This window comes from Rhagoletis pomonella, unplaced genomic scaffold (assembly GCF_013731165.1).
Source record: "Rhagoletis pomonella isolate Grant_MI unplaced genomic scaffold, Rhpom_1.0 Rhpom_scaffold_00006, whole genome shotgun sequence".
NCBI lineage: Eukaryota > Metazoa > Arthropoda > Insecta > Diptera > Tephritidae > Rhagoletis > Rhagoletis pomonella.
The window spans coordinates 44,310,096-44,322,525 of record NW_023458560.1 but is presented as its reverse complement, the minus strand read 5'-3'; the positions used below and the strand labels follow the sequence as shown (position 1 = coordinate 44,322,525).

General features: G+C 39.8%; 1 protein-coding gene across 4 annotated transcripts in view; it reads right to left on the bottom strand.

Annotated features, from left to right (window-relative positions):
- Positions 1-1,004: 1,004 nt before the first annotated feature.
- LOC118740786 (dedicator of cytokinesis protein 9) overlaps positions 1,005-12,430 on the bottom strand; it is a 104,796-nt gene continuing 93,370 nt past the window's right edge. For 2 of the 4 annotated variants that reach the window (XM_036472472.1, XM_036472474.1), the window contains 5 exons: positions 8,712-11,804; positions 8,507-8,653; positions 2,565-2,775; positions 2,214-2,502; positions 1,910-2,147 (listed from right to left, as the gene is read on the bottom strand). In XM_036472472.1, coding sequence (XP_036328365.1) covers positions 1,910-2,147; positions 2,214-2,502; positions 2,565-2,775; positions 8,507-8,653; positions 8,712-11,804 — 3,978 coding nt within the window. Of the gene's footprint in view, positions 2,148-2,213; positions 2,503-2,564; positions 2,776-8,506; positions 8,654-8,711; positions 11,808-12,430 lie in introns of all 4 variants that reach the window. The other 2 variants (XM_036472471.1, XM_036472473.1) reach the window with 2 other exon arrangements.

Here is a 12,430-nt window from a genome sequence, read left to right as displayed (position 1 = left end):
AGTCGTGGGAATTTTTTTAGTACAATTTTTACCAAAAATATTAAAAATTTGGTGAAATGCTCCTACTACATATGGGGTTTTAAACATTTCAAAAACTAGTACTCACTCAAATTTGGTACACTGTTCTAAAAAAAACGAAATTAGTACTAAATAATTCCACAGGCCTTTTATGTGACTCATACATTTGATTATTACACAACTTTTCATTCATATTTTTGGATATTTTAATTGTACGAATATTAATGCAATAATATATTCTTATGTCATAAAAACGCATTTACTATAGACAATAAAATAAATGTTTATCATAATCTTTGGCTTCGTTTTCATTAAATGCAAAAAAAATATTAATTCTAAGTATCGAAGGATTAAATGTTTATCAATTATTTATTTTCTTTTTTGGCTACTGAATAATGCACTTTTTCAGCAACCACTGAATAACATTTCGCATTTACTATTGAATCATTAATATATGTATATGTATGTAAAATAAATGCGTTATTTTCAAATCAGTTAATTACCATAAAGGAATAAGTTAGCATTTTGCAATGTGGCATTTTTTATGCAATTCAATTCAGGGAGTTCTATAGAACTGCATTAAAATTGCCATATCGGAGAAATGCTGCCTTTTCACTGTTGATAATTAGGCGATAAAAGCGACAAGGGGGCTGGACAAACGTTACTCCATTAAACCTTTTCAATAATAATAGGAAAAACAACAGAGGTATTCGCTGCAACAGGAAACGTCTTGAAATCTTCGAATGTCTTTAAACTTTTGATTGAAGTATCAATTCGTATGAAGAATTTGATGAACTTGAAGTTTTCAAATACACAATTTAATCTTGAGATAAACTTGAAGTGTGTCTATATTCAAAAACATATAATTCAAAACAGTCGTGAATGAGTTATTGAAATTACCCGGATTTATGTACATTTGTATATCGGGCCAAGGATTATTACTCCAGCAATATTTAGTATCCGTTAGAATGTTATTTCGTCTGGATAATATTTTAAACCAGCTAATACCTGAATGTATTTTAATATTAATGCGATCCGAGCGGACAACTCATATGTAAGTTGCTACTTATGATTCAATATTGAGAGAATTTAGTACAAATAAAAAGAGACTCAAAATGCATGATTCTTAAGAATTGTGTTTTGGCCATCACCGTAGAGATAAAAATGCAATCGAAATAACTACTTTGTTTGCCATCTATACTTTAAAATGTTTTTTTTTTTTTTTTTTTTAGTTCAGCTATCTCACACTGAATCACTGCCTTACGTTAATAAACAATAAATATATTTTAAAAATTTATTGTGGCTACTTAGACGTATTCTGTTAGACATTTTTGTAAAGGCTTTTATTAATGGCTTACAGAGTTTGTATTGTTAGTAGAGTATACACATCGATACATAAATACATTAATAATTTGAATGAGTTAATCACCATTAAAAGCGGTTCCCGAAACCCACAGTGTAAGTACTAGCGCATCAAAGCATTCTGTTAAACGCCTCATAAATCCAATCAATCAATCAATCACCAGTAGTAAGAGGGTAAAGTCTGCCAAAAAATGCCAGCCAGCCAGTCACCCACCCACCACTTAAACAAATGTGTGTTTTTTTTATAAACCACGCATAAGCATTTCGCCGCATATACAACACACATAATTTCAATTTATTTTTAGTTTTTTTTTTCTTTCGTTTCTTTGGTTAATAGTTAGTCATTTAAAATCAAATCGAAAATCTAGTCAAGTAGCTATGCTTTTTTGTTCTATAATTTACTAATTCACATCATTTAAATTGAGTGTGTCTTTTGTCAGAGCGTGTGTGTGTGTGTGTGTGTGTGCGTGTTAGGATGAGTGCGTTGTTTAGTTTATTCTTTGCTTGCTTTGTAATTAGTTTTTCGTTTTTAGGCAGTACTTGAATTTTGCGAAGCGCCACTGATTGCATTAAACAAAGCCATGCTATTGCGTTGTCCGCTTGTGACACTGTCATCCAAAGGCTGAAACGGCTCACCGAGTAGCTCGCTGAGCGCCTGACAAAGTTTGCGATAGTTTTCGGTGAGTGCCGTGTGATATTCCGCCTGATCGCTGCTAATCATGCGCGCATTTAACTGGAGTGCAGTATTGCAAACTTTAACGAAGTCTCTGAAAATTTGAGAAATTTTTTAAATTGTTAGCATCTTTTTGATCGGAGTACGTATCAAATTTTACCTGAAAATATCCTTCAAATCCTCTACACGATCAATTGAGAAATTACACGCTATTTTGGGATCCAAAAACGCTTGCGCATAGGCAAGTGGTCCGGCATTCACCGTAACTGCTACGCTGCCTTGCAGTCGCAGTTGTAGTTTTTTCACATCAGCTGGCGGTAGTATAACCTCTTCCAGCTCAGAAACCTTGGTTTGCATTTCATCGATTGCCACTTCAATTGGACTGAGTTCGATGATTTCGCGTGATTTCACTGGTATACGTTTGAGTACGTACGGGAATGAGTAGGCGGCTGTGGAGGAAGTCAGATCCATCTAAGTGTTTTGGGGAACCAAAAGGTAGTGGAGTACTCACTTTTAATGACCGTTTTGCGTTTCCATTGCTCCTCCACGCTGCCACGCGCTGTACCAGATTTTGTAAAGGGTGTTTCGTACATAAATGTGTCAACATCATGATTTTGTTCGAATTCATTTAGGCGCTGATCTAGCTCCTCTTTGCTGAAAAATGGTATGACATGTGTCACTTGAATGTAGGCCAATTTGGGGTCAAGTGAGTTGGGATCCACCTGTGGAAAGGAAAATGATAAAATAATTATTAAAGAATGTGTGAAAGGAAGTTAAAAGGCTAAAAAGAAAGATTGTACTAAGGAACTTGAAATTAAAATTAAATGTATCAAAAAAGCTACCTGTATGGAGAAGGATAACAAAAGAGCCAAACGTAGAAGGAAAAGGATGAGAAAAAAGACAAGTATTATAATAAGAATATCGTATCGGAGAAGGGAGCGGAGAGGAAAAATAATGATAAGGATGCGACAATGAAAAAGCAGCCACAACTTAAGAATACCAGAGAATTTCAACCTTTTTGTAACAAATTGTTATTTTGTAAATTATTTTTATTTTTCCGCAACAGTTTTTATAAAAAATGGCCCAGGCTCTATACAGTTGTTGAATATTTTTGTAACAAAAACAAACAAGATATTTTCCTGTTATCTGATAACACTAGTCAACAAAAAAACAAAAACCAACCTGTGGCATTTGACCAGCATTGTTTACGCAAAATGGCCAGATTTCCGCTCTTGTGAACTGAAAAAGGGCGTCACTTAATTACAATTTTATATTTATTTTTATTTTTTTTTTATACAGTTGGCCTACATTCATGAAATCATAAACTTGTATGGAAACTTTTTTATGTAAATATTTATACTTAAGTGCTCATAACTTCTACAATTGTTTTCCAATTTATGCTCTGATTGGTCTTAAATTATTTATAGAAGATCATAATTTGACGTCCAAGAAAAAAATTGAAGAAAAGAAATTTTTTCAAATTGATTTTTGTACCGAAAGGAAAACTCTTTTTGAAATTTTGTTAAAAAATATGCCAACTTGTCGATAAACCAATGTGTAGCTCCTCAACTATTACTCCGGTTGTAATTAGATGATAGCAAACTTAATGCTTTACTAATATAAAAATAATTTTAAAATTGCCCGACTTTACCCAAGAACAATTTTTCAATTAAGTGAGTACACCTTTTTCGGATCTCAAAAAACCGAAATCTGGCTATTTTTCAAAAACGGTTCTACTTTTTTATATACTGATTTCGTATTCGGATTCAAAGGATAATTTTACATTAGTATTCATATAAAAATGTCGCAGGTCGGATAATTTTTTATTTCTACAAACTTATGCAATCTGTCCTAACTTTTTCCTCTAAACCCCCCTTGTATTTTCATCCACACACACCACATGTAGATAAAATACTCATGCGCCAGCAAAAAAAGTAAAATTTATTTCGATTGCTGTGACATTTGTCTTTGCCAAAAGCATCAATTTCACAAATCTGGTAAATATTTTCCTGAAAAGAATTAATTTTTGTTTCGAAATTTGACAAGATATTTTTTTAAATTTCTACGTTTTTTACTTCAGTTTTAAATCCCATAAAATTCGTTTTAAAAACAATAAAACCATAGATTACGTATATTTTATGCCTTTCTTCGAAACGTTAACACCGCCGCTGCTAATCGATCCGCACTGCTATCAGGAGAAAATTTTCTAAAAAGTTATTAGACCAGCGGGAAGTTTTGGGAAGGCAACTGCAATAACAACAGAGCCAAAGTAACGGTGAGTTTTAAGTCAGAACGCTGACCGTATTTTTTCCGCGACGAAGTGCATAGTGAAGATGCAAGCGGCTACGGATATGCAAATTGAAATGACAAAAAAGGAAAATGAGGAACCAGTTAAGTTACCAAACAACAGCACAATTATCTCAACCAATGGACTCAAAATTACATCCAAATTAAACCCAGATGCAAAGGAGTTTTATCCGGCTTATCTGCTACGACAGAAAATCATGCGCGAGATTGGTGATGCGACGCTGGCTCAGCCGCTACACTTTGCACACAATTCAAATGTGCTGAAGGTAATCAAGCTAGAAGGCGTGACAGCTAAACAAATGGACGCGTTAAAGAAGGAGTTGGAGTTGAACAAGTCAAAGGATGTGGAACGAAGTGAGGCTGTGGATGAAATGAAAATTATTAACAAGGCAATCAAAGCCAATGTAGGCGAAAAGGAGAACGAATGCGATATTGTTGATGGAGAATCGAGGGTAGATGCCGACGAAAGGGAGCATAAAGACGAGGACGTGAGAGCTTCGGAAGAAGACAGCACTGACTTAGAAAACTTTGAAGATGCTGAGGGTGAACCAATGTTACAGCTTGCCGTCATCAAGGCGGCGAATAAGGCATATATAGCGGACGTGAAAGGAAAAGAAGAGCTTAACTCCCGTCGCGAGAACGCATTCAGCGAAAGCGCCTTGAACAACCGCCACCCGACCGAATACACCAGCGATGAAGAGAACCGCGAGCAATTTTCCGAACAGGGATCAAATGAAACGCTCAACGAATACAAGTACAAAGAAGACACCGAATCGGTGGAGGTGAGTGAGTTGAGCGAGGAAAATGAGCTGGCCGAGGAAGAAGCTGCTTCGCATGAGTTGCCACAAATACTAGAGGAAATAAAGGAGTCGACGAACCGCTTGTGTGGCGATGGTGATGTCGACGCAGAAGTGGGCGCCGAACCGGTTTGTGAATGTGCCGGTGTTGGCGATGGCTGTGTGCCCAATCACATCGTGAGTGTAGAAGCAGGCAAGTTATGCTGCGAAGCCGACACCAAACTACCGGTTGGGGCATCACACGCGCCACCCAACACATCAATTGAAGTGAATGCCAAGAGCACCATTGGCAAAGCGCGCCTTAGCAAAGGTAAGACAATGAAGGAGAAAAGCGACAAGAAGAAGTCGGAGAAGCGTACCACGCTACGCAAATTGGCCAACATCAGTTTGAGCTTACGTGGCAAGAATAGCGCACACCACGCTGAGAAGTCAACGCCGCGCTCTAATTCGGCAGCTATGACACGCACAAAGCGGCTAACGGAGAGTTTACACAATCTCACTTCGGGACTAAAGTCGATCAAGTCGGATAGTAAGAAGACAGAGGCAAGCTGCCGCTTACTACCGCGGTCTGCCACCAACATACCACGTCTGACAGCACCGCGCGCGCGCGTTAATGCGCTCACACGCGTAACAACAGAAATCAATGGCATGAATTATAAAGCAACGGGGGCAGCGCGCGCGTCAAATGCCAATAGCAGCACCACCACAACCACCACAACCACCACCACCACCACCTTGAGGAATGCCATTTCTTTGCAGTCGGCGAGCTCAAGCGAGCAAAATTTGACAACAAAGTGAGTATGAAAGAATTCATAAAAAAAAATACTACAATTATCTCTTCGTTCTTCTCTTGCAGGCCCACTGTGGCCAAGAAACCGCTTAGCAGCAAGTACAAAAACGCCGCAGCTGAAAAGTTGAACATACCCAAGCTAACGGCAACGAAGTCCAAGGATTCGGTAGGCACAGCGCGCCCACGTGGCACTCACGCTTCAACGCTGCGGCAAAGCGAAGCGCAAAAGGTAAGCAAAACAATTTCTGTCCTCAATACTTTGCTTCTCTACATATTTTTAGCTATATTTGCATGCGAATGCTGTGCTTCAATATGCTCTTTTCTTTCTTTTCATTTTATATGTCCATACGCCGCAAATCCAAAATCCGCCGCATAATGCGTAAATCGCTACCTGACCGCTGTACCTGCGTGTAGCGTCGCAGTCTCTTTCCGAACGATGATGCCGAATCGAATATTGAACTGTCGCAATTTCTGTTTAAGTAACGTCTCGTAAAATTTGTACTTTTTTTTATATATTTCTCTTTTTTTAATTGCACGTCTCAAATAATTATGAAAAACAAAATTTTGTGAATTCGAAGAAAATTTAATTGTCTTTAAATAGTTTCCAAATTAATTCAATTACATATATATTATGTACTAGATCGTCCTCACCCGCTTCGCTGAGTGTATGAAATTTATATGTGCTACATTGAGTAAAATTTATTTCAAGAAAATTCAATTAAAAAAACATGAGGTTTAAAATTTGTTTAACCATCTTCAAAATATTTTCCAACTAAAACTTTCTGAAACTTCTCACTTGTCATACGTTTGCAATTAACTTATCCCCTAAACTCAATTAAAGATTTTAAACAAATGGAAACCTCTTACATGTAGTTTTGAAATGAAACCCTTTGAAAATGATTTGGATTGAAAACCATATTTTAATAATTCATTTAAATTATTGAATCGTTAAATTTACCCTTTTAAACAGTTGACAACCTTTTTAAACCTCTTTCGTCTAACACTCATATTGTGATACATATTCAAAACCATTTCGATTCATACCAATCTTCTATAACACTACATATTTTGAAAGCCGTTTTTTATGTGTTCGCAAAGCTCGAGAACGACCGAACTGATTTTTTTGAAATTTAGGACATCTGCTTCAGACGTCCCAAGGATAGTTATAGGCTAAAAAAAAATTTCGATATATTAAGAGGGCGTGGCACCTCCCACACAAACCGATTTGTTCATACTGCATATCTCTGGAAGTGTTCATGGTAGAATACCGGTACTTGGTACGGCGATATATGAAATCAATCTTATACTCATGGAGAAAAGTAGGCTATTTGAAAAGAGGGCGTAGCGCCGTAAAAACATATATATATAATTCTTCTGTATGTGTGTTTGTGAGTGAAATACTCCTAAATGCCCGGACCGATTTAAACGAAGTTTTTTGTGTGCTTTTGAATGGCTCTCTGGGTAATGCAGTTTCACAATTTCACCCGCCAGTTGGCGCTGGAGTTAAGTTATTACTAAAAATCTTATTCATAAATTTGGCTATTTAAAATATGTATTGGTAACGGTAAAGGCAATACCTTTTTTAAAAAAGGGCTGCCAGGGGGCGCTGGAGTCATTACGAATAATCGCCAAGTTAGAAAAGGTGCCGTGAATATCAAATTAAATCGACCTATTGCACCATTGAGTATATAATCGCTCTTGTGCGTTACGATTGGCTCAATGGATGTGATTTTCCAGTATTACTTATTAAGCGGAGACACCAGGATTGAGTTGTGCAGGGGTAAATCTCACATCACCATCGATAAATCAACCGCAAGAACCATTGCGCGCCTTTTACCACAATATTTATTTTTAAATAATTGAATTTCATTTTTAGAAAGGTGGCAACCCCTGTGAAAGACTTAAATATTATTCAAACTAAATGTTTCTTAACAATATCCCGTTAGACAACCATATTTTAATTCTTCAGATAGCTTGCATATAATTAATTTAAATTTGACTTTTCAAACAGGTGGCAACCCGTTTCAAAATATATTGGACCTACAGCTTTTTCAAGCCTCTTGACATCAATTTTTTAGTATAATTTTCAAATAAATAACTCCCATAATTGAAGTTGAATTTGATTTTTTTAAAAGGTGGCAGCCATCATCCATGAGTAGATAATGATTTTATATATCTAAATACCAAGTTCCAGTAATCTATCAAAAATATTTCCCGAGAAATGCAGTATAAAATATTCCGTTTGTATGGGAGGTGACACGCCCCCTTGTCTAATCGAGATTAAATTTATCCTATATTTTAAGTTGGGCTAAATGACTGCAGTGCACAAAATTTCATGATGATCGGTTGAGTAGTTAAAGCGGGAAACCACAGAGTCTTGAAAATTGGAATACCTAAAGTTGTACGAAAATATCGGAAATTTTGGAATCTCGTATGAAAAATATATTTGAATTTCTATTTTCTACACAAGTTTGTTTTTGTCCTCTTATGATTAGAAATATCAAATCTATAATTAAGTAGTATTGAAGATAATTTCATTATGTTCATAGTTAAACTCACCGGTGATGAGTCCATTATCATCTTGACCACATCGGCGCCGAACTTTTCTTTATATTGTTTTGATAGACGCTCGGATATCTCGCTGAGTGAGGTTAGTTTTGGCTCCTTGTAAACAAATTCAACCGCATGATCATCTTCATAGTATACCTGGAACAGAAAAAAAGCATAAATAAAAAAAATTCAGCAAAATATCCACCACACTCACCATGCCGAAGAACACGACGCGATAGAAGCGTCCCAGCATGCGTTTGCCCGAACGATTCACCTCAACGATTTTATTGTAAGCCTGCGTTAGATGCTCATACGACTGTGCCAGCTCAATGTATGACCGATTGCGCTCATACATCGGCAATATGAGTTTATAAAGATCACCCAAGCACTCGAAACGTTCGCCACGATCGAGGAAATCGGCGCATTGCTTCAGCTGATCCAACAGCATCTGCTCGGTGTACTGCGAATCTTGTGCGCCAGCATCCAACTTCAAGCCTTGCTCATCGCGTGGTATATTACGTGATATCTTGGCGAATGCCGAAGCGCCCCAGTTGATGTTGCAGCCGCCGCGTAGGCGCAAATACTCCGACATTAGCGCCGCTATGTGCATATGGCAGCACGCCGCCTCCGATATGTTGCCATTCTGCTCGTGATTACGCGCCATTGTAATGAGCCAGGTGTGGCGCAGCTCTGGTGTCGAAGCATACGAGTTCGCCAGCGAATACTGCAGCTCGAGTAGGCGTTCGGGATCCATGTGATGTGCCTGCATTTGAGCGGTTGCCATGAGCACGGTGCGCACGCGACGCGTCAGATCTTTCACCTCCACCGGAAAGCCAGTGCCTTTCATTGCTTTGTCGCTATTGGCATAGCTGTTGATCATCGATAGACTCTCTTGAAAGCGGGCATTATTCAAGCCAATCACATTGCCGATCATTTGCGAGACGGATATGATTACTTGTAGGTGAACACGCGTCAAACCCTTGCGGCCAGTGTATTCAAAGTTGCTACGCATCAGCAGATAGAGCACGGCGCAGGACTCGTGCCGTATGGCGACGAGGCGACTGTCGCAACCCTTCAACAGTTCGTAGACCATTTGACCGCACAGCGTGGCATTGCCTTTGAAGAGTGCGGGTGAGAAATTGTTAATGAAGGCGCGCAAGGCGGCAAATACGTGCTTTGAGAGCCTTTCCGACTGGCCGAGCTGCAGGAAGCGCAGATAGACGCGCGCCAGTTGTGGCAGTACGAGGCTATCGCACAACTTATCGCGAAAGTGTACCGCATACAAGCCGAGGCTATCCAGTATGATCATGCCGATTTCCGTTGCCAGATTGGACTCATATAGCGCCTGCTGACTGCGCGCCGTTTCCTCAACGAGGCTCTCGCGATTTTGCGTAAGCGTCAGCGTGCCAGACTCATGTGTGGTACCATTGCCGTTCGACGCTTGCTCCACACTCGGTGGCTGCATGCGCGCGGGTAATGTGCTAGCCTTGGCCGTGCGCGCCGAACGCGCTTCCTTGCCATCATCAGCCAAGCTGATATGCTTCTTGCCAACGTAGCGAAATTGCACCAAGCAGAGGTCGAGCACGCTAAGATAGGCGAGCGTCTCCGTTTCGGTGCAGTTCTGCCACCAGCCTATCATCTGATCTTGTGCCAAATGCTTTACAACAAATAGGAAACCGAGCAGTAGATCCTTACTCTCCGCCATGTTGAATTTGTCACAGCGCGGCAGGCTATTCAAACCGTGCATAACATTAATGGAGCGATTGTGGCCGTTACGCATGGCAACCTCGGAGAGGTCCGTGACGTGATGACCATTAGTGACAGCGCCCAAAGTGGGCGTGTCTTGCGAGTTTTGCGAATCTGAATTGAGCGTGTTCAGTGAGCTCTCCGAATTGCCATTGGCCAGTGGCGCAGTGCCGGCAGCGTGTGTCGCATCCCTGACGTACACGGAGGCACGCAGCGGACTGGGATGTTCGATGTGGAGAGTCATGCGGTTTTTCGAGCGCGGCGTCGACGTTGACGAAGCCAAAATAGTGTCCTTGCCAAACACATAACTGCTGGAGCACGACAAGCGCTGGGTGTAGGAGGCTGAGTCGGCGTATACGTGTCCATTGGGCGTTGCCACACCCGTGAGATCATCAATGCGATGCGCGTTATCCATAACAATGCCCAGCCAGGGCACATAGAGCAGCGCGATGCGCGACAGTTGTCCACGATTCTGGTAACGATCGTCGAGTTCATGCTTGGCAAGCAAATTCTTAAAGATACGCAGCGCGTGACGTCGCACAGAGGTCGGCTCGTTCAGGCTGTGCTTCAGCTGCTGCAACAGCAGACCGGCAAGAAAGTGTTGCCTACAGAATTCCTGAGAGAGTGTAAAATGGAGCATCATTTCTGGTGGACGATTCTTTGGATTCAGCACGAATGGCAAATTTAGTGGCACATAATGTTCGTGCTGACAAATCTCGGCTAGAAAGTCGAATTTGAACTCTTGCAGCGTACGCTGATCGCCCAGCTCAAATTGCTCCATGTAATTCTTGATTAGCTTGAAAACGAAACCGCGGTCCATGTAACTGAGGCAGCGTCGCACAAATTGCGATAACGATCTATTCAATTGCTGCGTCTCGACGGGCAGATCCTTGTAGCGCGAAATCAGATAGGGCGTCAGCACTTTGATCAAACTCTCCACGCGCGCGGGGTACTCCTTGGGAAAGCGTTCATTGCGCAGCATACGTATGCGGCCAGTATCCAACAGGTGTTGCGCCATGCTCTTGATGATCAAATCGAAAAAAATACCCGAGTAATGCATGAATTTGTTGACGATCAGAAAATCGGTGTTGTTCGGATGCAAAATGGTCGGCAAATGCTTGCACAATTCGCCGTGTACCGTGCGCGGCGTCTTCTGGCTGTAGTAGGGCGCATGAAAGACATACTTAACATAGGCGCTGAGTAGCTCCTTGCGTCCGGCCTCCTCGATCAACATGTGTATCATATTGATGAGCAGACGTATGATATTCAAGCCGATCTCCTCGGATTGTGTGTGTACGAGTAGCGTGAAGAGTTCATTCAGCACGGTCGGTAGAAAATTTATCAGCGTGCTGATGTCGATCGCATGCGCTGCCTTAAGTATTTTGCAAGTCTCCGATTCAGCGGGTAGCGCTGTGGTTTTTCCACCCTCTAGCAGGCGCTCACAATGTGCGAAAAAATTATGCAAATGCTGATCGGCTGTCAGCACAGTAGAGTCCATGCGGAAGGCAACGCTGAAAAGTGGGCGCTGATTGTCGATCCATTGTATGTCAGGACCGCAATTCTGCTGGAAATATGGTAATGTTTTGTAGCCAAAAGAGAGGATGGAGGAGCGCGACAGTGACAGCGAGAGGAATAATGAGCGCGGGAGAAAAAGAGTGAGTGCGAGCAAGCGAGCGAGCGAATATGATGAAAACGAAAATTTGGTTGAAGAGCGAGCGATGACGTTTTTGTATGAATTTTGTTGTTGTTTTACGACCACAAGTGATAGTATGAAGGCGTGGTGCAGTTGAAATTGATATGCCACAAAGTGATGGATGGTCGATTTATATTCATGTATTTTAATGCACGAAAAATATATGAATTATTTAAAAAATTATATAAAAAGTTGTTTGATTTGAATAGGATTTTTTATTAAAATTATTCCAAACAATTGAATTATTTAATCATTTTGTTTATTTATTTCAAGAGAGTAAATAATATTTGAAAATTAATATTTTAACGAGGGCAAAATTTCATTTTTTTTTCAAATTAAAGTTTTTAGGAAAAGATTAATAATTAAATCAATTTCAATTTGGAATTTTTATAGATTTAATTTATTTATAATTTTTTAAATATTTTTGTGAATAGAATAATTAATAAATTTTGTATTTAGTTAAACATTTTTTATATTTTTTTTTTGTATTTTTT